Here is a 26,591-nt window from a genome sequence, read left to right on the forward strand (position 1 = left end):
TCGCGTGCCCGAGAAGCCCTCTAGGAGGGAAACACCCAGAAGAGGTCACCCTCCAAACACACAGTAGAAAAATGGTGACGCATGGAGGTAAGGTGAAGGCGGGAACGAGCTAGAGCGTGTGGGCTTGCGCCCGCGCGTGCCTGCGTGCGCATCCGTGCGGCCGCGACGGTGCCCCCGGCGCCTCTCTTTCTAGACGTGCGCGCGCCCGCAGCTCGCCCCCCTGACCGTAAAGAGGCCCGGCTGTGTCGTGAAAGGGGCCGCAACGCGCAGAACGCTGGTTGACGGCTGGGACTCCATTTTGTTCGCCGTTACTCTACGCGTAAGTTGCTTCTCCGTGGCTTCTCTGAGGAGAAAAGTTGAAAAAGGGTAAAAGTTTTCAGGCATATTCGGGCTCTCTGTTGCTAAGCATAGCGAGTGTCGGTTTTCTCTCTCCAACAGACATCGCTACTGCGGTTCCGAGGCAGTGGGAAGAGATGCGGCCCCTGGACATCGTCGAGCTGGCGGAACCGGAGGAAGTGGAGGTGCTGGAGCCCGAGGAGGATTTCGAGCAGTTTCTGCTCCCGGTCATCAACGAGATGCGCGAGGACATCGCGTCGCTGACGCGCGAGCACGGGCGGGCGTACCTGCGGAACCGGAGCAAGCTGTGGGAGATGGACAATATGCTCATCCAGATCAAAACGCAGGTGGAGGCCTCGGAGGAGAGCGCGCTCAATCACCTCCAGAACCCGGGCGACGCGGCCGAGGGCCGGGCGGCCAAGAGGTGCGAGAAGGCCGAGGAGAAGGCCAAGGAGATCGCGAAGATGGCAGAGATGCTGGTGGAGCTGGTCCGGCGGATAGAGAAGAGCGAGTCGTCGTGAGCGCGGTCGGCGGTAAGTCGGGCACCCGCGCCGGGCAGAGGAGCGGCCCCAGCTTGGCTGCTCCTGGAGAGCGACGATTTCATCAAGATGCACCGGGATCGGGGGTGGGGCGGGAGAATAAAGGCGTGCTCGGGTCAGGGCGGATCTGGGCCCCGTCTTCGCGTTTTGTGTTTTGACGGTGGCGCCGTGGGATAATCAGAGTGGCCGGGTTTGGGCGTGATGCGTGTTCAGTGGAAGGATCATAAATCTCAGAGTCGCCAAGGAAACAGAAAGGGACAAGGTCCCGGGCCATCCAGCAAGCGGGGGTGGAAATAGAGGATTTTCGGGGAAGGCGTTGGACAAGTCAACGTTGCTAGAGACTGGAGGGAGTCAGGTGGTGGCCAGAAGAGGCGGCGTCCTGCACGGTGGTGGTCGTGAGGGTTTGGGGGTCGTTGTGCCCGGGATTAATCTCTCGATGATGAATTTCTTCTCATTGTGCTTTAGGTTTACAGCCAATGGATTCTGGTCAACTGGTGGAGATTGGCTGACACCCTGGAGAAACCGAAACCAGAGAGCCTTTTGTTTTCTCTTTTTTCCTCTGTCTATTGCTCTGTCTCACTTAACACTACGTTTTCTGCTATGGTCTGTGGTTGATGACCTCAATATGAGTTTCGATTGTTACGTGTTTTTGTTTGGAAAGTGATTTTGTTTGAAAATGCTCTCACATACAGGAATTAGGGCCTAGATTGTAAGCTCTTGCAGCAGTCACATTTGTTCCCGGGCTTTGGTGGTTATTTCTAAAGTTTTGAGGTGCTTTGCTCTTTCTTGTGTGACCTGATAGCTCCCTGGAACTTTGGGTCTGTGTGTGACACATGAGACTCACAGTTGGAGTTCTCCAGCTCTGGAGGTGCTGAAGGAGCTGCATTAATTCTGGAAGACGACTCCGTGCAGCAACTACTGAAGAAAGGACCAGACTTCAACGGGGAGTGCGGATGGGCCGACCTGGCTGGGACTCGTGAATCTGGAGAAGAGCTGGAGAATGGATAGTATTGTCTGTGATTGGAGACTTAATTTCTGTGTGAGACCAAAGGAGGAGAGATGTATTTTGTTCAAAGTTTAAATTTTATGTGGTACACTATCTTATGTAACCTGTCCAGTGAGTTTGTTTGGACAACCTAACTCAGCTTTACTTGACATGGAACCTAAAATAGAAGATAAGATCTTGATATTCTGTACAAGTTGATGTAATACCCTGATGCGTTTTAGGGGACTTGGCATAAAATGAAAGTTTTGCAGAGGCCCTTGAGGGGCTCGGGGATGAGAGTATGGAATTGTCTGCATTGGACCCTAAACTGGACTGGAAGAGGCATCTTCAAGGTTCATACGTTGTCCAGCTATCAGTTCATTTGAGTAGCAGACCTAACAAATATTTGAGGTCAAAACCCTACCGTGTTAAAAACAAACAAACAAAACTTACCATGTTAATAAAAGTATTCATTTGCTTGAAAAGACCGAAAGACCTAAAAGGTTATTGAGAAATGTTACTCCTTTAAGAATGAAATCTGCTGTCTCCCAGATTGTTCTCACGGTCAAATGGAGAGTGAACAACTTAACAGTTTCTGAGGCTCTTAGCCTCTAATCAAAGGGAAGCTTTATCTCTGTGTGCTGTTGGGAACTGGGTGAGGAAAAAACACACTTGGTTCTTAGTGTGGGAAGAAACCATATGTAATCCTGTGGTCCAGGCCTCTGCCTTCAGAGAGCCAAAGCACCTTCAGTCTTTCCAATTGGAACGTTGTTTTCCAGGCCTTGCACTGGGAATATAGCGATTGCAGTTGCAGGGTGAGGGATGACATAGAGTGGATGTGATGCCCCACCCTTCTTCCAGAATGAAGCCTTTCTCCCCCAGCTGCTAGTGTTGCTGACAAACACCCCTCAGCTAGTTAGCCCTCTGGGAAGTGCCTTTTCAGAGGAGAGCTGCTTTAGCCTAAGTCATGCCCTTTTTCTGGGTAGCCTACATCTAGTGACTAATGGGCTGGAAATCTCAGGTCGCTATTTCTCTTACCGCAATTTGGGACAACTTTGAGCTTCTGAGCTCGTGGGGTCTGCTGAGGCTTTTGTTGGGATTGCATCACACAGCCCACCTCCTCCCCACTCCCAACCTTTCGTTCCTTCTCTTCCACAAGTGTTAATTCCCAAAAAACGTGCATCTAGTTTTCATCTAGATGAAAGAGTCCACTTTCTGGGGAACCTAGTTGGTAGAAATCAAAAGACAGCCATGTGTCCCAAGCGCTAATAAAGATGGCGTGTCCCAGGAGAACACTGAGGGGGAGGTCCAGGAAAGCTTTTCAGAGCAAGTAACTGGTGAGCTTGGCCTTGAAAGAGGAGCACAGCTTCCAGGGTCAGGAAAAGCTGGAGAGGCATGCTAGGCACGGGAAGCAGAAAATGGAAGACGGTCAAGGTTTTCTGTGTGAGTTCCACACGGAGGAGGGAGAAATGTGTAGGATGGACTTAGGAACTGGGCAACAACCATGAAAACTGCATTTCATACATTTGCCAAAACAAGAAATGTGACATTGGTACAGCACTACCAGCTAGACGACTCTGCTTTCACCAGTTTCCCACTGAGGCCCTTTTTTCTCTTCTGGGATACCACATTGCATTGGGGAGTTGATTTTTTTCAATGAGTAATATTGATAAATGACACGAAAGTGATCCTCTCCCCAGCTTCCTAGTTCCCCTCCCAGGAAACTACAAGTTTCTTGTATATTCTTGGAAATACTAATGTGTTTGAACATATATATAAAACGGCTTCCACCTTTTTGTTTGTTTGTTTTTTGGCGGCGGGGGGATGAGACAGGATCTCTGTGTCTCGCAGGCTGGAGTGCAGTGTTGTGCTCCCTCACTGCAGCCTTGACCTCCTGGTGTCAGGTGATCCTCCCACCTCAACCTCCCAGGTAGCTGGGATCAGGCATACACTACTGGTCTTGAATGCCTGGGCTCAAATGATCACCTTAGCCTCCTGAGTAACTGGAACTACAGGCACGCCACCACTGCGGTTAATTTTTTTTTTTTTTTTTTTTTTCCCGTAGAGACAGGTTTTTGCCATCTTGGCCATTTTGGTCTCGAATTCCTGAGCTCAAGCCATCTGCCGGCCTCAGATTCCCAAAGTGCTGGCATTACAGGCATGAGCCACTGTGCCCAGTCCACCTGTTTTTTTGTTTGTTTGTTTTGTTGTTGTTGTTTTACATTAATGGTAGCACACTGTAATAATCTGTTCCTGTCCTTCATTTGTCTGTTTACTTGGAAGTCTTTTCCTATCTAACATCTAAATCTGCATTCTTTTTTTTAAGGCTGCATAGTGTTCATTCTTATGCCAGAGTTTGAAAACTATTGTCCTAAAATCTTTCCAGTAACTTCTTAGTCCCTCTTTTTTATGATTCTGGTCACAATTGCAATGCAGCCACTAATTCCCAATTGACCCAGCTCCTGAATTTCATACTCCTGGCTTGCTAGCAATTGGAGGAGCCATCAAATCTTGCACTGTATAAGCAAAGAATGTGATAAGAAGCATTCTGAGAGGCAGTCTTACGTGGCTGTACAGTCATTACATTTTCTGGCTGAAGTTGCCATCATTTTTATTTATTTATTTATTTGAGACAGGGTCTCACTCTGTTGCCCAGGCTGGAGTGTAGTGGCACGATCTCAGTTCACTGCAACCTCTGCCTCCCAGGGCTCAAGCAATTCTCCTGCCTCAGCCTCCCGAGTAGCTGGGGTTACATGTGCGTGCCACTATGCCGTGCTAATTTTTGGCATTTTTAGTAGAGACAGGGTTTCACTATGTTGACCAGGCTGGTCTTGAATTCCCGGCCTCAAGTGATCCACCTGCTTTGGCCTCCCAAAGTCCTGGTATTACAGGATGGCAGAGCTGGAAAGAACCTCAGAGAGCACTGAAGCTTTTCTGGGTTAAAATACAGAAGTCATTACTGCTGTTCACCAAATAAATTCCAATTCTCTGCCTTCTAGGCACAGAGTAGGATGGCACTTTCTGGCCCCCTTGGGTTGGGTGGGGCCATGTGATTAATTCTGGCCAATGAGTTACAAAGGAAAGTCACATCTGTTGCATCCAACCCAGAACCTCCAAAGCGACACCCTGCAGAGCTCTCTCTTCCCTCCGGTACACGAACCAGCAACATTCCAGACGATGGCTGAACTTAATGACCATAGTTCCCTGCCAATCTATGATGAGTGTGTGCCACAAACAAGGAAAAACCTTAGCTGTTTTAAGCCCCTGAGATTTGGGGATTGTTTGTTACAGTAACAACTTAGACTAAGATGACTGATGCAGATACTCATTATTTCTTCCATCCCTTGTGTTTTGATGAAAGGGTTGTTCTCCCTTCTACCTGAGGCCCGTTGATCACACCCCTCCCATTAGCCCAGGCATTGTCCAACAGGTTATCTCCTGTCTCTGGCTTTCATGTGTAGCTCTGGCCTTTCCTCTGCCTTCTAATGACTTCGAGGTGAAAGAAAGTGCACGTTCAAACTCCTACTCCTGGCCATTCTCCCCGTTTCAGGCAGCAGTTAAACATGGAGTGGCTTGAGTTTCTACCATCTTCCAGAGATAAATGGGGATTTGTTACCCTGGTTAACACTGTGGCCAGGTAAAGCTACAAAATCCATCCAGGGCCTGCTTTAGTCACTGCCTGATATGGTTTGGCTGTGTCCCCACCCAAATCTCATCTTGTCCTGGGAGTGACCCGGTGGGAGGTCACTGAATCATGGGGTGGGGTTACCCCCATACTGTTCTTGTAATAGTGAATTTCCACTAGATCTGGTGGTTTTATAAGGGGCTTTTCCCCCTTTGCTCGGCACTTCTCCTTCCTGCCGCCGTGTGAAGAAGGACAGGTTTGCTTCCCCTTCTGCCACGATTGTAAGTTTCCTGAGGCCTCCCCAGCCACGTGGAACTGGAAGTCAATTAAACCTCTTTCCTTTACAAATTATCAGTCTCGGATATTTCTTCATAGCAGCATGAGAACAGACTAATATACTACCCAGCATATGTTAGACCCTCCCTGAGTCAATTCTCTTTTCTCCTTCTCTGATTTCCATAATGCTCTGCGGTACCTATTTCCTGATTTACACCCACATTGTTTTCTCCTTCAAACTCTATTCCATGGTTCACAAAATCCTGCATTCCGTTATTCCCAAATTAATCCACATTATTCTTTGCCTCTTCAAAGAACACTTCTTTACCAACTCTTAACAGCTGAAACTAGATTCCCCTCAAGCCCTGGGCTTTCCTGTAGCCTTATTGGTGATGGTTCCTCACAGCACTCACCCACTGCCTGGGGCAGATACTGGGTTCATCAGGACTGCATTTTTGCCAGAAAGGAGTGAAGGAAGAAAAAAAGAGTTTAGAGTTTTGACAAGGACATCACTGCAACAATAGATGATGTACTCTGAGTAGGGAAGTATGGAGGCGAAGAGCAGGAGAGCAATGGGCGAAAGTAGCTGGTAAAGTGAATGGAGGTCCCAGCATGTTAGTGACTGCAGTGGAAGTGTCACCTGGAGGATGGGATGTGGCCAGAAAATAGGAGGGCTAATATTGGAAAGCAATTTATCATATTAAAAACTACTATGATTGTCAAATAAAACGTATCTGTGGATGACATCCTGTGAGCTGTGTGCTTCTGGGGCCTCAGATCAACTCTTGTTTTAACACCTGTGAAGCATTTACTATGTGCTAGTTACCTATAATGCCTCAAAAGCCCCTCACAACCCCTCGGTGGAACAGATGCCATGATTAAAATTAGTCTTGTCTTATCAATGAGGCACAGAGATATTAAGTAGACCAGGATTGAGACAATAACAAGCCCCAAGTCACCCTTGGCAGTGAATGGCCAAGCAGGATGGAGGAGGTCCTTGGATATGAGGGCCCAGGTATGGGGCTGGTGGCTCTGTGAGCATGGAACTTGCTCAGGACAATGGCAGGGCTTAGGGTGGAGGGGAAGGCCAGGAACCAGGTGCCCAAGTTTGCAGTGAATGATGGGACTCCAATGAAGTGGGAAGAGATTGGAGGATGCCAGAGGTGAGAAGAGGGAAGAGATAGGAGGATGCCAGAGGTGAGAAGAGGGAGAGGCAGTCAGATGACCAATGAGTGCTGCCAAGGAGCAGCATTTTGGACAAGAGGGAGGGGAAGTAGGGTGTGGACGTGGCCTGGGAGAACACTGCCCCCAAATTCTGATTGACACGCAAGGGAAATGAGTGGTTTTTCCCTCACAGGCCTGAGGATAAAATAGCACTATTCTCAGGAGTAAGGTAGGGGGAGGGCGTAGCTCCTCCAAGAAGTCAGGCACATGCTGGAGGCCCAGAAACAGGTTTGGGGGTGAAGAGGAGTGGAGAACATCACTGGAAACTTGTCCTAGGCTGAGCTCTCCTTGGTTCATCAATGGGAGAAACAGCAGTGACAGGCTAGTAAGTTTAGTCCTGAATTTAGTCTCTTTGAGGGGGGACAGGCAGGGTCTTGGTGTGATCGCTATGGAGACAAAGAAGTGGCAGTTGGAGATTGTCAGTCAACTGTGCTTCCTGCAGTAGCTTCTGTGAATGAGCTCAGAGAGGCACCACTGCTGGTCATTTGGGGCCTCACAGGCAAGGGGTTCTGCATCCCAAACCCAAAGAGTTACGGGAGATGGCTCCAAAAGAAGCCATCTTACAGGGAAATGGGACTGAGGCCCCAAACCTTTCTCAAGCATCTCCAGTAAAGGTCCTTCCCCAGAGAGTGAGTCCCAGTCATGTGGGCAAACACCAGATGATGACTCTTACCTTCCTGTCAAGGCCACTGGCTCCACAGGGACACCACTGGCAAAGCAGGGGAAGGACAGAGTGCAGTAAGGAAAGCGCCGGCATCTTCAGAATATTTGGGCTGTGGCTACCTGCATGTTGGGGCTGGCTGACAGCAAACAGGCAGGAAGCATCTGAGGGGGTCTTGTCTGTGTTTTTATTTCTTGTTTTGCTTTTGTTTTTTTTGAGACTTGGGGTCTTGCTTCACTCAGGCTGGAGTGCAGGTGTGTGATCACAGCTCACTGCAGCCTCAACCTCCCAGGTTCAAGCGATCCTCCTGCCTCAGCCTCTCCAGTAGCTGGGACCACAGGCATGCACCACCATACCTGGCTAATTTTTTTATTTTTCTTTTTTACAGAGATAGGGTTTCCCTATGTTGCCTAGGCTGGTCTCAGACTCCTGGGCTCAAGCAATCCTCCTGCCTCAGTCTCCCAAAGTCATCTGAAGGTTTTGAAGAAAATATATGGCCAAAGAAATTCCAAGGTGAGTCTGCTAAAACTCGGGGTTGTTCAGCCCCTGAAGGAGGTGCTGAGCCCTGGCGCCTGCACCAGCAGGAAGAGGGCCTCAGAAGCCGCAAAGCCCCAGTAGGGGGCACCCTCTGAGGCACATTTCATATGTGGTCTGAGAAGATGATAGATAAGAAAGAGTTTCTCTGAGGCAAAAGCCAGGGACCCAGAGGGAAGGAGGCAAAGTAGTTTCTTCTAGAGAGCAAGACTTTTGATGATCCCCATAGGCCATAGGCACCATGTATTTCCTGTTCCTCCCTTTTCCTCCCTATTCTATTTGTTAGAAGCAAGCCAGCCCATACTTAGGAGAGAAGAATTATGTTCCACCTACTGAAGAGATGAGTAGCAAGGAGATTGTGGACATATTTTTTTTAATCTTTTCAAATTCCTTTTCATCATGTGGACATATTTTTAAAACCACAACTATTGTCATTATGAGGTAGGGGGTGGGACTCAACTCTGGAGGCGGGGCTTGAACTCCAAACCAGACTGAGGATAGCTTAAACAAGGAAGAGTTGGAAACACCTCTCCATGAGACACGCCCACCAGTGCCATCAGTTTACCATTGCCATGGCAACCCCCAGAAGTTACCGCCCCTTTCCATGGCAATGACCCGATGACACAGAAGTTACTACCCCTTTTCTAGCACTTTCTGCATAATCTACCCCTTAATTTTTTATTTTATTTAATTAATTTATTTTTTCTTTTTATTGAGACAGAGTCTTGCACGTTGCCCAGGCTAGAGTGCAGTGGCATGACCTCGGCTCGCTGTAACCTCCACCAACCAGGTTTCAGCAATTCTCCTGCCTCAGCCTCCCAAGTAGCTAGGATTACAGGTGCCTGCCACCATGCCCAGCTAATTTTTTATTTTTATTTTTTGTATTTTTAGTAGAAATGGGGTTTCACTATGTTGGCCAGGCTGGTCTCAAACTCCTGACGTCACGATCCACCCACCTCAGCCTCCCAAAGCACTGGGATTTCAGGAGTGAACTACTGTGCCCAGCCTTTTTTTTTTTCCTGAGACAGAGTGTCCCTCTGTCACCCAAGCTGGAGTGCAGTGGCATGATATCAGCTCACTGCAACCTCTACTTCCTAGGTTCAAGCAATTCTCCTGCCTTAGCCTCCCTAGTAGCTGGGATTATAGGCATGAGCCACCTCACATGGTGGATTACCACCATGCCCAGCTAATTTGTGTATTTCAGTGGAGATGGTGTTTCACCATGTTGGCCAGGATGGTCTCAAACTCCTGACCTCAAGCATGCCACCCACCTCAGCCTCCCAAAATGCTGGGATTACAGGCATGAGCCACTGCACCTGGCATCTACCCCTTAATTTGCATGTAATTAAAAGTGGGCATAAATATGACTGTAGAACTGCCCTGAGCTGCTCCTCTGGGCCCACTGCCTATGGGCACGCCACCTGTGCTACTACTGTGCACTGCTGTATCAATAACACTTGCCGTCTACCACCACTGGCTCACCCTTGAATTCTCTCCTGGATGAAGCCAAGAACCCTCCCGGGCTAAGCCCCAACTGGTCCTGCATCCGTTATATTCCAACGACATGATGTCTCTGAGACATCATAGATTCAAAAGAATCTAAATTGCCAACATTAATAATAGTCTCTAGAGTTTCAAGGCTTCTTTTTTTTTTTTTTTTTTGAGACGGAGTCTGGCTCTGTCGCCCAAGCTGGAGTGCAGTGGCCTGATCTCGGCTCACTGCAAGCTCCGCCTCCCGGGTTTATGCCATTCTCCTGCCTCAGCCTCCCGAGTAGCTGGGACTACAGGCGCCTGCCACCTTGCCTGGCTAGTTTTTTTGTATTTTTTAGTAGAGACAGGGTTTCACCGTGTTAGCCAGGATGGTCTTGATCTCCTGACCTCGTGATCTGTCTGTCTCGGCCTCCCAAAGTGCTGGGATTACAGGCTTGAGCCACGGCGCCCGGCCGAGTTTCAAGGTTTCTAGACACAAAAATCAATAAAAATCAGTAGTGTTTCTTTTTACCAGAAACAAAGAGGAAATATGTTTTCTGAAAGGTACCACTGATAACAGAACCCAAAACCTTTTTTTAATGGTGTATTTGTTTCCTAGGGATACCATAACAAACTGCCACACATTAAGTGGCTTAAAACAGAAATTTATTTTTTCATAGTTCTAGAGGCTGGGAATCTAAAATTAAGGTGTTGGCAGGGCCGGGTACTCTCTGAACCATCTGGGCAAGAATCTTTCCTCGCCTCTCCCTGACTTCTGGTAATTGTCAGCAATTCTTGGCATTCTTTGGCTTGTGACTGTGTCAGTCCAATCTGCCTCAATTATCACATGGCCTTCTTCCCTTTGTCTTCACATAAGGACACCAGTCATTGCATTTAGAGCCCACTCGCATCCAGTCTAACCTCATCTTAACTAGGTCTGCAAAGAACCTATTTTCAATAAAGTCACATTCTAAGGTTCTGGGCAGAAAACTTTTGCAGGGACATTATTCAACCCAGTACAAATGGTAACTAGGAAAATATATATTAGTATATATGAAATTTTTAATATATGAAAAACCATTATGCATTAAAATGTTGAAATACCTTAAAGAACAACAAAATAGATTAAGAAAATTAGTATTATAATTATTCTCCAAACTGCTCCCATGAATGAGGCAGTCCCAATAAAAATCTCTTCAGATGGGTCTGTTTTGATTGTTTGGGTTGAATTTACAAAAAAATAATTTGAGGGCTGAGTACAGTGGCTCATGCCTGTAATCCCAGCATGTTGGGAGGCCAAGGCAGAAAGATCGCTTGAGGCCAAAAGTTCAAAGCCAGCCTGGGCTACATAGTGAGACCCCATCTCTACCAAAAAAAAAAAAAATTAGTTGGGTGTGGTGGTGCATGCCTGTAGTTCCAGCTACGCAGGAGGCTGAAGCAGGAGGATTGCTTGAGCCTGGGAGTTCAAGGCTGGAGTGAGCTATGATTGCACTACTGCACTCCAGCCTGGGCAACAGAGCAAGGCCCTGCCTCTAAAACTAAAATAAAAATAAAAACCATGAATTTGGCCAGGCATAATGGCTCACACTTGTAATCCCAGCACTTTGGGAGATGGAGGCAGGCAGATCACTTGAGCCCAGGAGTTCAAGATCAGCCTGGGCAACATGGCAAAACCCAGTCTCTACAAAAAATTTAAAAATTAGCTGGGTGTGGTGGCAAATACCTGTAGTTCCAGCTACTCCGGAGGCTGAGGCAGGAGATCTCTTGAGCCTGGTGGGTGTGGGGAGGAGGGTAGGGAACTCACAATTTTGAAATTTAGATGGACAAGCAGAAAGCCAGGGCATTCCTGTAGTAGAACCAGATGGGAGGACTTGCTATACTTTACCAAATATTAATATTTATTATAAAGCTAATTAAGTCAATGGAGTAATGGCCCAGAGATAGGTAAAGACCAATGGAACAGGGTATACAGCCCAGATACAGATATGAGCAAATGTGGACATATGATACCTGACACACGTTACACAGCAACCCAGAAGGAATGGATAAAACAGTCACCATGGGCCCGCCGCAGTAGCTCATGCCTGTAATCCCAGCACTTTGGGAGGCTGAGGCGGGCGGATCACAGGTCAGGAGATGATCAAGACCATCATGGCCAACATGGTGAAACTCCATCTCTACTAAAATACAAAAAATTAGCCGGGCATGGTGGCACGCGCCTGTAGTCCCAGTTACTCAGGAGGCTGAGGCAGGGGAATCGCTTGAATCAGGGAGGTGGAAATTGCAGTGAGCCAAGATCTCACCAGCCTGGTGACACAGCAAAACTCAAAACAAACAAACAAGAGAAAAAAAAAAAAAAAACACCACCACCACCAAAAACAGTCAGCATGTGGGGCTAGGACAAATGGCTATACATGTGGGGGAAACTACAATTAGATCCCTGCCTCAAACATCACAAAAAAATTATTTTCAGATGGAGTAACCCACAGATATAAAAAACTAATTACTTAACTAAATATTTCAGAGAACATAAAGGAAAATTGGTATGGCTTCAGAGCATGAAAGGCTTGCTTAACAAGACGAAAATCAAAAAGCAGAAAAGACTGATATTTTGTCTTCACCAAAACTAAAATCTTAACTTGTACATGAATGCTGACGGCAGCACATACTAGTCAAAAAGCAGAAACAACCCAAGTGGCCACCAATGGAATCAACTGATGAATGAATAAACATTCATTCATAAACTGTGGAATAGCCATACAAAGAAATATTATTCAGCCATAAAAATAAACACAGTATGGCCAGGCGCTGTGCCTCACGCCTGGAATCCCAGCACTTTGGGAGCCTGAGGCGGTGGATCACCTGAGGTCAGGAGTTCGAGACCAGCCTGGCCAACATGGTGAAACCCCGACTCTACTTAAAACACAAAAATTAGCTGGTGTGGTGGGGGCATGCCTGTAGTCCCAGCTACTCAGGAGGCTGAGGCACGAAAATCGCTTGAACGTGGGAGGCGGAGGTGCAGTGAGCCAAGATCACACCACTGCACTCCATCCTGGGTGACAGAGTGAGACTTTGTCTCAAAAAAAAAAAAAAAAAAGAAGAAGAAGAAGAAAAGGCCGTCTTCAAGCCAGGGAGAGAGGCCTCAGGAGAAGCCAACCCTGCTGGCACCATGATCTTGAACTTTCAGGCTCCAGAATCATAAGAAAGTAGATTTTTGTTGTTTTAAACACCCAGTCTGTGGTATTCTGTTATGGCAGCCCTGGCAGACTAACACACGTGACATATACCGACAGGTAAATCTACAGAGACAGAAAAGAGATGAGTGTTGGCCAGTGGGTGAGGGGAGGCAGGATATGGAGTGATTATTATATGAGTACTGGGTTTTGTTTTGTTTTTTTGACACGGAGTCTTACTCTGTCGCCTAGACTGGAGTGCAATGGTGCAATCTCGGCTCCCTGCAACCTCCGCCTCCCAGGTTCAAGCAATTCTCCTGTCTCAGCCTCCCAAGTAGCTGGGATTATAGGCGCCCGCCACCACGCCTGACTGATTTTTGTATTTTTAGTAGAGACAGGGTTTCACCATGTTGGCCAGGCTGGTCCTGAACTCCTGACCTTGTGATCAGCCCACTTCAGCCTCCAAAAGTGCTGGGATTACAGGCGTGAATCACCGCACCTGGCCTTGAGTCTGGGTATTTTTATAGAATGATGAGAAAGTTTTGAAACTAGAGAGAGCTACTGGTTACACAACATTGTGAATCCACTAAATACCACTTAATTATACACTTTAAAGTGGGTAATTACATGTTACATGAATTTCACCTCAATTTTTAAAGAAGCCAGAACAGTCCAATTCATGGGACAGAAAATAGAATGGTGGATGCCAGGGGATGGGAGAGGGAGGATTGGGGAATTAATGTTTAACGGGGACAGAGTTTCAGTTTGGGAGGATGAAAAAGTTCTTGAGGCAGATGGTGGTGATGGTTGCACAATTCAAACGGACTTACTGCCACTGAACTGTACCTTCAATGGTTAAATGGTAAATCTACTATGCCTATTTTACTACAACAAATTTATTTTGCTTTTTTGCATCAATTTTTAAGCTAAAGTATGGTGCTAATCGAAGGAACCATCATCAAAGGGAAAAGTTGACATTCTGTGCTATCTTCTCGATTTTTCTATAAACCTAAAACTGTTCTAAAAAATAAAGTCCATTTAAAAGAAAATAGTCAAGCTTCAATTGGGAGAAGATATTTGCAATGCACACTCTGGAGTAAAATATTAAGGAGAATCCAAAATGTATAAAAAGATAGGGTTAGAATCAGGGTTAGGAGAACCCAGAGGAGAATAAGGTGTGGGCAAGGCTTTGAGGGTCTTGATTCATTTGTACCCATCCTTAGACTATCTGCAGACTAAGCTTCAAGTGTTCAACTGCTGCTACAACAAGTCATCACAAATTAACAGCTCAAAATAACACACACCTATCACCATAGTCCTGAAGGTCAGAAGTCACGACTGGCTTAGAAAGTTTCTCTGCTCTAGGTCTCACAAGGCCAGAATCAAGGTGTTGGCTGGCTGGGCTCCTATCAGGAGGCTCCAGGGAGAAACTGCATCTAAGTGCATTCAGGTTGCTGGCAGAACCCAGTTCCTTGTGGTTGCAGGCTGGGCTTCAGCTGGGGGCCACCTTTAGCTCCTAGAGGCCTCTCTCCTGTCCTTGCATGTGGCCACCTGTGTCTCAGAACCAGCAGTGGTTTGTCAAATCCTCCTCATTGTCCAACCCCCTGCCCCGCCCCAGCCACAAAGCTGTGAAGCTAGGGTCCAAACCCCCTACATCTCAGAGTCAGCGCAGGCAGGACCTGCCATCTCCTGCTTGGAATAGCACAGACTTCTTCTGCCACATCTCTCTTCTGCTTTCCCTTTCTATCGCTGACTCCAGCCCAGGAGCGTTTTCCACTGTAAGGACCCAGGATTAGGCTGGGCCTGCCTGGATAATCCAGGCTATTCATTCTCCTTAAGACCCCTAACTTTAATGACATGAGCAAAATCCATTTTGCCATGTGCAATATGATATATTCATAATTACAAAACATGTCTTATCATTTATAACACAGTCACAGGTTCCAGGGATTAGGATGTGGACTTCTAGGGGGGCCACTCTGCCTACCACACCTCCCTAGAGGTGGTGGTACCCATCTCCACGGAGTTCAGGTGATGGCACAGGCCAAGAGAGCTACCCTCAGGCTGATAGGACCTGGGTCCCCCAGCCCGCAGGTTGTGAAGCCAGGGTGCAAATATTGGATGTAGTTCCCACAGTACTCTCAATGCACTGTGTAGTCTAATGACTGTCAATGACTGTCAGAGTAGCAATGCCACCTGCCTCTGTCTGGTGCTTTGGCAACTGTACAATGCACTGTCATGCCTTTTTTTCTCACTTCTCTAACAGTCACAGGGGCGTACCAGCTCCATTTCACCCCTAGAGAACTGAGTTTCCAATCTGGGCCACTTGTGCAAGCAGGGTCTCCCCAATCTTTACCATTAGCCCGTTTGTGGGCCACAGACCAGGAATATGAATGTATTTTTTTTTTTTTTTTTTTAGACAAAGTCTCAGTCTAGTCACCCAGGCTGGAGTGCAATAGCTTGATCTGGGCTCACTGCAACCTCCGCCTCCCAGGTTCAAGCGATTCTCCTGCCTCAGCCTCCCGAGTAGCAGGGACTACAGGCACGTGCCACCATGCCCGGCTAATTTTTGTATGTTTGGTGGAGACGGGGTTTCACCGTGTTGGCCAGGCTAGTCTCGAACTCCCGACTTCAGGTGATCCGCCCACCTCGGTGTCCCAAAGTGCTGGGATTACAGGCCTGAGCCACCACGCCCGGCCTTAGCATATCTTCGAACCCCCTCCAGACAGTATTCGTTAGGGTAAACAAAATGTACTGAGCCCCTGCTGGGCAGGCAACCCTGGCGGAGACGTGCGGACGGATTCTACCCTCAAAGAGCTATCCTGGGAAATGTCACTGTTTGGTAACAATTTTGTTTCCAAAAACCTCGCCCGGCCTGTGTCGGGCCGGCAGGGCCAACCCCGGCGGTTCCAACCTCTGCGGTTCCCTGGCGAGGCGGGGACAGTTTGAGGTGCAGTCGTGGGTTTCGTGGCCCTGGGTCACGGTATTCGGTGCAACCCTCCGTTTCTGGTGCAAAAATCACTTGCAACTGAGTGTTAAAACCCCAGCCCTGGAATCCCTTTCGGACTCCACCCCAGAACCCGGGCAGGCCAGGGCGCGGAGGGGAAGCGGGTCGAGAGCGCGCCATGGCGCCTGCACTATCCGGGACCCGCCCGAGACCCCCGTGGGCGCGTGGCCACCTGGGGCTGCCGCGAAAGGGGCTTCGAGGAGGCCCCGCGGCGGCTGGCAGCAGGGAGGCCATTTGGCTGTGGATTTCGCTGTTTTAAGGCTGAAAGTTGTAGAGTAAAATTTTATTAAAACTAAAAAGAAGCTTCAGGAACTTGTCGCAGGTGACAGCGAGGCGTCCGCGCACGGCTGGTGGGTGCCCGGCTGGCCCGGGGCGGGAAGGGGCGGCGGCGGCGCTGTGGCCGTGTGTTACCAGGAGGAGGGCCTTGCGTGGGTTGTCCCGGTCCTTGGCCTTTTGAACAAAGCATTGAACAAAACGCACGAAGTAACAAAGGAATGAAACGCAGGAACAGAAGCAGGGAAAGCAGGAATTTGTTAAAGCGAGAAAGCACCCACAGGGTGGGAGTGGGCCCGAGAAACAGCTCAAGGGCCAGTTAGAAAGTTTTCTGGGCTTTAAGTCTTTCATTTGAGGTTCTTATCAGCTACCTTATCTGGATGAAGGTTTTGGTTTGTGGCTAAAGGCTGGGGTGAACTGGTGCCCCATGCGGATGAAGGGACGGTTCCTGCATGGCTCTTGGCCACTCCAAGACACTCTCCCTTTCCATCTGGAAGGAGGGGTGTAGGACGAGTGGCCCTTGATACTTTACTACTCGCAATGGGGAGCGGGGGTTTTTCTTTTTGGTTTGGGAAGTTTGCGTTAATCGGCCTCAGATTCTCTGCCCCAGACCATGGTGTTTTCCCTTGATTCAGCTTTAGGAAGTCAGCAGGAATCGGCCTTAAGTTCCCTGCCTCCAGACCCTATTCTCCTGCCTCACATGGACGCGGACCAGGCGGGAGCCCCACAAGGACCCAGGTGGCCCCGTGCCCCGCGTGGGCGGCGAGGACCTGGCCTTCCTGGAGGGCGAGCTGGCGGGCCCGCAGGGAGCTGCTGGAGATCCAGAGCCTGTTCTATGCCATCAGGAGCAGGTGGAGGCGGAGGAGTGGAGCGCCCGGGCCCCTGCACCCAGCCGGCGCGGCGAGGCTGCGGAGCGGGTGACCAGGCTGTGCGCCCAGGCAGAGAGGAAGGCCGCGGTGGCAGCGCGGATGGGCAGGCGGATCGTGGAACTACGCCAGCGGATCGCCGGCTGCCAGTGCTGCTGAGCCGACTGGGCCGCGCGGGGTGGAGTCCGGCGGGGCTGGAGTCCGGCTGGAGTCCGGCGGGGAGTGTCCCGAGTGGAAGGCGATGGGCAGGGAGGGAGGGGAGCGTAGAGCCGTGCCACACTCTGCGCCGAGATTTACTCTTTTTACGTAGGTAAAAGAAAATAATTTCATTTCTTAAAAAGAAAAAAAAAAGGAGAAAAAGAAACGCAAAGACCTTCAGCAGTAGAACAATAAAGGACATAGAACTGCCATGTCGCTAAGGGGATTAAACCATATCTTCTATGCCATAAAGCTAAATATCAGGCGGGGAACAGAATTTAAAAGTGTGTGAGTTGGGCGCTGTGTTTCATGCCTGTAATCCCAGCACTTTAGGAGGCTGAGGCAGGAGGATCACTTGAGCTCAGGAGTTCCACACCAGCCTTGACGACATAGTGAGACCTCTCTCTACAAAAAATAAAAACCAATTAGCCAGATGTGGTGGCATACACCTGTGGTCCCAGCTCCTCGGGAGGCTGAGGCAGGAGAATTGCTGGAGTCCCTGAAGTCAAGGTTTCAGTGAGCTGTGTTCAGGTCACTGCACGCCAGCCTAGGCGACAGATTGAGTCACCGTCTGTAATTAAAACAAAATGCAGGCCGGGCAGGGTGGCTTATGCCTGTAATCCCAGCACTTTGGAAGGCCGAGGCTGGTGGATCACCTGAGGTGAGGAGTTCGAGACCAGCTTGGCCAACATGGTGAAACCCCATCTCTACCAAAAGAATATAAAAATTAGCTGGGTGTGGTGGCAGGTGCCTGTAATCCCAACTACTTAGGAGGCTGAGGCAGGAGAATCGCTTGAACCCCGGAGACGGAGGTTGCAGTGAGCTGAGACTGTGCCTGTGCACTCCAGCCTGGGTGACGGAGTGAGGCTCCATCTTAAAAAACAATGTGTGAATTGGTGAAACATAAGGCCATTACTGAACATTTCTAAATTTTGCTAGGAATTTGGAGCGTTCTGCTTGCCCTCTGGCAGTCTGCTGGCAGAATTGCAGTGTTCACCCCAGGACAGTGAATTCTGACTCACAGTGTCAAAGATAAGGAAAGCCAGGACACTAATCAAAATGGTAAGGACAGATTTCATTGACTTACAACAGGGAAGAGTCCAGCATGAACTAAACTCAGCTTTGCCAAAGCGAAAGGCAGGAGACATTTTCAAGGTTAGAGGGTGCTAGGGGAAAAGCACTGACGGGTGAAAAAACAGGTTTGATCCACCTGTCTAGGCCATCTGGGTTTGCTAGTTAGTGCTTATCCAGAGGAGGAACAAAGTTCTCCTTTCTTTATGACAGGAGAAGTGGTGAGTTGGAGCAAAGCTTCCACTGAAGATAGGTCCTCAACCTCCCACTGGGACTGAGAGGAAGAAGGAGGTTATCTCCTTACATGTTTGAGTTTCAAGGAGCAAAGGAAGAAAAGAAAGAGGAGGAGGAGGAGGAGAAAGAAGAAGAAAAAGTAGAAGAAGAAAGAGGAGGAGGAGGAGGAGGAGGAGAAGAAGAAAAAGTAGAAGAAGAAAGAGGAGGAGGAGGAGGAGGAGAAGAAGAAGAAAAAGTAGAAGAAGAAAGAGGAGGAGGAGGAGGAGGAGGAGGAGGAGGAGAAGAAGAAGAAGAAGAAGAAGAAGAAGAAGAAGAAGAAGAAGAAGAAGAAGAAGAAGAAGAAGAAGAAGAAGAAGAAGGGAAGAAGGAGGAGGAGGGGAAGGAGAAGGAGAAGGAGAAGAGGAGGAGGAAGAAGGGGAGGAGGAGGAGGAGAAGGAGGAAGAGAAATAATTTTTCTTTTTTTTTTGAGATGGAGTCTTGCTATGTCGCCAGGCTGGAGTGTAGTGATGCAATCTCGGCTCATGGCAACCTCCTCCTCATGGGTTCAAGCAATTCTCCTGCCTCAGTCTCCTGAGTAGCTGGGACCACAGGCATGCACCACCACGTGGGCCCAGCTAATTTTTGCCTTTTTAGTAGAGACGGGTTTTCATCATGTTAGCCAGGATGGTCTTGATCTCTTGACCTTGTGATCCACCCACCTTGGCCTCCCAAAGTGCTGGGATTGGAGGCATGAGCCACCGCGCCCAGCCGAAGAAGAATAAATTTTAATCACGATTGTCCATTGATGAGATGGTTGGTAATATTTTTTGTTTTGAGAATTTCTCAATAGTTTTAACTTTTCCTGCTTCTGTGCATTTTCTTATGTCACATGGGACCTAATCACGGCTGGAGACTTTGGGACAAGCAGGAAACTTGTGTCCGTCCTCAAACCACAGAGTTGTTGAAGGAGCTCCACCTGTTCCTTTGTAAGATGCCCCTGGGAAATGAGGTGGAAGACAGTTTTGTACGCAGTTTAGAACTTTCTCTGTGAGAACAGACGAGATTTTTCCTCTGAAGTTAAATCATGTCATTTGGTGCATATTGTGTGACTTCGCAGGTCAGTTTGGACAACCTAACTACATCTAATTAATTTGACTTGAAACCTACATGTGATGCTTTCTTGTGTTTTGTTTGTGGTTTGATTTAGGGGTCAGCTTCATTGACAGATCTCCCAAGTGAATTTCAGGCCCTGTGGGGCATAGAAGAAGAGAAGTCTGAAAAGGGCCTTGAAGATCTCTGGGAAGGAATCGTGATGGTGGAGCTTTGGCCTTCCTTCACAGGGTCATAACTTACCTAGTTAGACCCATTTGAATAGACCCCAGAGGGATCTGAGGTTAAAATACCATATGTGGCTGGGTGTGGTGGCTCATGCCTGTAATCCCAGCACTTTGGGAGACCAAGGTGGGAGGATTCCTTGAGGCTAGGAGTTTGAGACCAGCCAGGGAAATATGGTGAGACCCCCCTCTCTACAAAAAACAAAAAATTTAGCCAGGCATGGTGGCACTCACCTGTGTGCCAGCTACTCAGGAGGCTGAGGCAGGAGGATCGCTTCAGCCTGGGAGGTTGAGGCTGCAATGAGCTGAGCTCATGTCACTGCACTCCAGCCTCTGGGTGACAGAGCAAGACCTTGTCTCAGAAAACAAAACAACAAAACAAAAACACCACACCCATGTGTAATAATGGTTGTTGCTTGTAAAAATGTAAAACCTAAAAACCTATTTATTATATATATTTGTCCAAATGAACCAAAGCCCTTAAAGTTCAGGAAAAAGAGAATAAAACATGTTTCTGAAGATCACAGTGTCTGCCGCATTGTCATCAAATGCAGTAAACTGCGGGTTATAATGCATTCGGTGAAGCTGCAATTGGAAGGACAGGTGATCCCCAGGCACAGAAATGAGGTTGAAGCAAGAGAGAAACAGGCACACTTCAGGCCCTAGGTACCTGTGTTCAAAAGCACTGGCTACACGATGTGCCCCAGACCCTGGGCACATTCAAATCCAAAGACAGTGTGCCAGGTGTCACACATGAGGCAGTAACTCTATTGAGGGGCATCTTACATGCCAGTTATTGTTCTGAAATAGAACAGTGTTACCGCCCTGATGAAGCTTACATTTTAGAGCAGGGAACCTTTAGAAAACATATAAATGTGTCCTGTGGTGATGTGTTTGGTGGGTAACAAAAGGCACTGTGCTGCTGGTAGACACGTAAGACGTAGGATGAGGCTGGAGTGAGGATGAGGTGACCCAGACTGCGGCTGAATCTCCGGTCCACTGCTGACTGACTGACTTTATAATGTTTCACAAGTCTCTTCACCTCACTTTACCTATCTATAAAATGGGTGTACTCAAGAGTAGCTACCTCATAGGGATATCACGAAAATTAAATGAGTTGATACTATGTCAGATGGGCTGAATTTGGCCCATGGGGTGGGCCACAGTTGGCTGATCCCTGGGTAGATTCCTGTTGCAGCAAAGAATTCTCTGAAATGTCATTTAGTTAGGAGGGTTATTAGTGAGTGCTCTTGGGATCCACCCCTGTGGGAGGGAAGGAAAAGAACCAGGATGGGGCAAAGGAGAAGTCGAGCTGTGGTGAAGGCTCAGCAGATGCCTCAGCCCACTCTCTAGGGAGTTCTGAAGACAGCGTGACAGGCAGCCTCTAAGATGGGCCACAGCAATCCCTGCCACCTGGCATTCAAGCCTTTATAGAATCTCTGTTTTGAGCGTGGGCCAGAGTTATTGACTTGCTTCTAGTGGATAGAATTCTGCAGAAGCGGTGGGATGTCGTGGCTTCCACTGTGTACGCCCTCTCTCCCTCTCAGCATTGCTCAGCCCGGGGTTAGCAGACACTGTGTTGTGGAGCAACCCAGTGTAAAGGCTGTGTGGTTTAGGACCGAGGACTGGCAACAATCACAAGCTTGATTTTGGAAGAGATCGCCCCTCACCATCCCAGTTGAGCTTTCAAACTACAGTAGCCCAGCCAACATCTTGACTGCAACCTCAAGAGACCTTGAGCCAGAGGCACCCAGCTAAGCCCTGCACAGCTCCCTGACCCATGGAAACTGTAAGATAATAAATGTTTGTTTTAAGCTTTTAAGTTTTGCGAAAATGTGTTATGCAGCAATGGGCAACTAGGACAGTTTGATGGCTCTTCGGAGCCCTCCCCACGTTGGGGTGAGGGGACTGGGCTTTCTATCTCTGCAGGGATCAATCATCAGATGCAGCTGCTCCAGGAAGGACACGGTGACAATCTCTGAAGATGGCTGCTGGCTTGGGGCTGTCTCAGCAGCTGGAATAAGACTTCACTCCTGAAGGGCAATCTGAGCCATGTATCCTCCCCAGCTGCCAACGTTCTGAGACTCTAGACTGTCCCCTGCTCAAGTTCACCAAGGTTTGTAGACGCCGTTAGAGCCAAGGCTGGCGCGAACGCTCCCGTGCTTGGATCACCTGCTTATTCTTTTTCATGTTTGGCCTCTAGGGAGTCCATATTTTTTTCTTCCAGCTCAAGTCCTGGACAGCAGCCGCGCATGGGACGGTCGCCCTGGCCGCTGGCCACCGGGCCCCACGGCCTCGTCCGTCCGCGGCCCCGCGCCTCCCTGAGCCTGCGGCCCGGGCTCCCTCCGGGTGGACCCTGGGCCTGGCGCGAGGGGGCGCGGACACACGGAAGGGGAGGCGGTCACCGGGCCGTGAGGCGGGTGCGCCGAGGACCCTGGGTTCCGGGTCCTGCGTGCCCCGCTCGCCCACAGCCAGGAATGCTCGCCTCCTGGTGGGGCCCTGAAGCCATAGCGGGGATCACTCCCCTGTCGCCTCCTGAGGGCGCGCGCCTCGTGACAGGGGCCCTGACCTGGTAATGTCAGAACTCGGGGAGCTCTACCGCCTCCTGGCACCTAGGTCTCCCGGTCAAGCCTCCGCGGGCCTCCTCCCTGCCCTTCTCCCGGGCTGATCCTACTTTTTTTAAAATTCTGGCCTGGCGCGGTGGCTCATGCCTGTAATTCCAGCACTTTGGGAGGCCGAGGCGGGCCATCACGAGGTCAGGAGATCGAGACCATCCTAGCTAACACGGTGAAACCCTGTCTCCACTAAAAACACAAAAAAATTAGCCGGGCGTGGTGGCAGGCGCCTGTAGTCCCAGCTACTCGGGAGACCGAGGCAGGAGAATGACGTGAACTGGGAGGCGGAGGTTGCAGTGAGCCGAGATCGCGCCACTGCACTCCAGCCTGGTGATGTGCCAGACTCCGCCTCAAAAAAAAAAAAAATATATAGAGAGAGAGAGAGAGAGAGAGAGAGAGAGGCGGGTGATGAGAGCCGGAACCACAAGACTGGACGGGCTTCCCATGCGGCCTAGAGGTGATGGCAACAGATCCTGAGGAAGGTGGCTCAGCCTTGCCCTGCAGCGCCTCCCAGGCCTCCCGCTCCCTGCTCAGAGCGGCTCTGGCTCGGCCACGCACGCTCACACAAGCATTCACGCACACTCATCATGCCCACTCACACACACTCATGCTCTCACACACACACTCACACTCATGCTCGCACGTGCACATTTACACACTCATGCTCACACACATGTTCACACATGGTCACATACACACATCCGCTCACATTCATGCTTACATGTACATTCATATGCGCTCACACACTCACACTCATACATGCTCACATACATATTCATGCTCACACTCTCATACTCACACACACGCTCACTCATGCTCACACACAATCGCTCACACTCATGCCCACACATGTATGCACGCTCTCATGTGTGCTCACACGCTCACACTCATACATGCTCACACATACACATACTTACACATGGTCACTCACACACATACACACATATTCACACTCACTCACACTCATGCTCAAGCATGTATGCACTCACGCACACTCATATGGTCACACTCACCCACACCCACACACACATGCTCACACCCGTTCTTACTCATGTTCACACACACACCCGCTTACGCTTATGCTCACACCCATACACACTCATATGTCCACTCAAGCTCACACTCATACAGGTTCACACATACACTCATGCTCACACACTCATGCTCACTCCCACACATACATATGCTCACAGTCACACATGGTCACACGCACTTACATGCACATTGACATACATAGACACCTGCTCACACCATTCACACATGCTCACACTCACACACGCACTCATGCTCACTCACATACATGCATATGCATCCACACGCTTGGTCACACACCACTCATGCTCACACACATGCACACTCACACTCACTGACTGATAGCGCAGTCTCCTCCCAGGCCTCCTTCCCGCTCTCCGCGGCGCTTTTATCACAGTTCCCAAGCCTCAGCCAGTTGACTGCAACTCAATCCCACAATCCCAGGCTGTTTGCCCTGCCCTGCGGGGAGCAGCTGCTGGCGCCCCGGAGGGTGTGCCCTGAGGGTTCAGCGTGGGTGGATAGACCATTCCCAGAGGGCAGCCTCACCCTGTACGACCTTCACAGGCCAGAGATGCTGCAAATCTGGTCTTCTGAGTCCACCCCAGAGGGCATTCTGAGCCCCTCTCTCTGTTGCCCACCCCGGTTTGTCTCCATGTTGGCTCCTGGCCTCCTCTGCACCTCGGCTCTTCCTTTAGGTTCCGGCCCCACTCGTCACCTCAGGCCCCGAACCTTTGGAAGCCTTAGTTCCCCCACAAGGTCTTAACAAACTCGCCCTCCTCCACCAAAGGGGAAAACGGGATGGATGAGGGGACAAGAAAATCCTGTCTCGTAGCAAGAACTTTTAAATATACTGAACATGAAGAGGAAGCAGTCAGCCTGTGTGAAGACAGGGATTTGTGGTCATGCCTTTGGTTTCATTTTTAAACCATGTTCTCCTGATAGCACCCTAGGCTTATCTCTGTCCAGAAACCATTTCTTAACGTTAGCATTCCTTGCCATCCTGAGAGGCTGGGAGGGAGAAACAGTGGTGATTACAAACCCGCAAGCCCCAGATCCTTCAGAGTTAAGAGTTTCGCTTGCATTTTACTCTAAGCAGCCAGAGGTCAGGCAACTCTTCAGCAGTTCCTGGAATCTGGTTCATAGGTACATGCTCTCTCTTCCACGTTTCCGCAGAGTTCAGGTATTGCTGAACTCTAATTCTATGTAACAGAAACCCCTTTCCTCCTATTACTGGCTGTGCCCCCTCAAAATCCATGTTGAAATCCTACCCGCAATGTGATGGGGTTAGGAGGAAGTTTTGAGGGCGGTAAGGTCATGAGGGTGGAGCCCTTATTAGTGCCCTTATCAAAGGGACCCCAGAGAGCTCCCTCGCCCCTCCTGCCATGTGAAAACACAGCAAAAGGGCCACTGAATCTGCCAGTGCTTTCATCTTGGACTTTCAGCCTCCAGCACTGTAAGGAACCTTTGTTTCTAAGCCCCCCAGTCTATGACATTCTGTTACAGCAGCCTAGTGGGCTGCAGCACCTCCAGATGCCTTGCTGTTCTTTTGGTCTCCACTGAGAGCCTTCTCAAGTCCAACAGGCTTCCTTTGTCTCTTCAGCAACCTTCGGCAGCACCCCATTGCCAGATACAGATATCTCTTTCAGTTATCTTTCTTTTTTTTGAGACGGAGTTTGGCTCTCGTTACCCAGGCTGGAGTGCAATGGCACGATCTCAGCTCACTGCAACCTCTGTCTCCCAGGTTCAAGCGATTCTCCTGCCTCAGCCTCCCGAGTAGCTGGGATTACAGGCGCCCCACACCATGCCCGGCTACTTTTTGTATTTTTAATAGAGATGGATTTTCACCACATTGGCCAGGCTGGCCTTGAACTCCTGACCTCAGGTGATCCACCTGCCTCAGCCCCCCAAAGTGCTGGGGCGCCCGGCCAGGGATCTTTTTACATAGTCTCCACAGCATGGCAATTTCAGGGGAGCCGGACTTTGTATATGGTGACTTTGGCATCCAAATGTACAAAACCCAGGAGAGTAAGCATCAGAAGTCCCATAGCATCTCTTTGCCGTATCACCTTCACAACGTCCCGCCAGGCTCAAAGGGAGGAGACAGACTCCACCTCTTGATGGGGATGGCAAGGTTCTGGAAGAGCAGGTGCAACTGTTAGTAATTGCATTGTGGCTGTTTCTTGAAAATACAAGGTGCAAGACACCACGTTTTACTGCCCCACCTGGCTAGCAGTGGACATGGAGACAGCTTTGTCATCGTGGCTGTGATGCGTCCCACACTCCAGTGGTTCGCTTTTCCTGTACCAGACACTCCATTATGGTTGCTGCCTTTGGTGGAAGAATATAGGCTGGCTCAGAATTCTGTCGAGCCCAGAATCTTACCAAACCCAGAATCAACATTTTTTCAGATAAATAAATAGTAAATTCTTTTATTATTCCTAGACTATTCGTGTAATGTGGGCTAAGTAACACACAATGTGGTCTGACCAGTTATTATGTGTAATGAGTGTTAAATGGAGTGTGGAACTTACCCAGATTTTCTGAATTAACTCTGATAGATAGAAATAAATTCCACTTTCTACGTCTTTGTGCTGTTGTTTGTGTAAAAGAGACCATCCTGTGCCATAATTAAGCACTTGAGGGAAGTGCATTCTCCCAAATGGGCTGAAAGTTTACAGATGTGAATCACACATGATTGGTATGAACTAAATGGCATCGGAAGAGGTGAAATTAAGGACTTTTTTTCCTTTTGCCCTGGTTACCTCTGTCCGCATCCCCTCTTCTCAGAGTCCGATGTGGCCTACAGCTGGCAATAGCTTTGTAATCTTGATTGTAAAATGTACAAGCTGGCCGGGCACAGTGGCTCACACCTGTAATCCCAGGACTTTGGGAGGCTGAGGCAGGCAGATTGCTTGAGCTCAGTTCAAGACCAGCCTGGGAAACATGGTGAAACCACACCTCTACAAAAACTACAAAAAAAATCAGCCACGTATGGTGGTATGTGCCTGTAGTCCCAGCTATTCGGGAGGCTGAGTTGTGAGGATCACCTGAGCCAGGGAGGTCGAGGCTGCAGTGAGTTGTGATCACACCACTGCATTCCAGCCTGGGCAGCAGAGCAAGACTCTGTCTCAAAAAAAGAAAAATAGGACACAGAAAAAA

General features: G+C 49.2%; 1 protein-coding gene across 2 annotated transcripts; it reads left to right on the forward strand.

The window, feature by feature from the left end:
- Positions 1-211: 211 nt before the first annotated feature.
- Positions 212-2,348, forward strand: MRFAP1 (Morf4 family associated protein 1). 2 transcript variants are annotated; one of them, XM_009206489.4, is made up of 3 exons: positions 212-319; positions 439-869; positions 1,341-2,348. In XM_009206489.4, exon 2 carries the CDS (start codon positions 474-476, stop codon positions 855-857), a length of 384 nt encoding a protein of 127 aa, XP_009204753.1. In that variant the 5' UTR covers positions 212-319; positions 439-473; the 3' UTR covers positions 858-869; positions 1,341-2,348. The 2 variants fall into 2 exon arrangements, with proteins under 2 accessions (XP_009204753.1, XP_017814044.1); XM_017958555.2 differs by having other exon boundaries at positions 295-869.
- Positions 2,349-26,591: the final 24,243 nt, after the last annotated feature.

This window comes from Papio anubis, chromosome 3, assembly GCF_008728515.1.
Source record: "Papio anubis isolate 15944 chromosome 3, Panubis1.0, whole genome shotgun sequence".
Classification (NCBI taxonomy): Eukaryota; Metazoa; Chordata; class Mammalia; order Primates; family Cercopithecidae; genus Papio; species Papio anubis.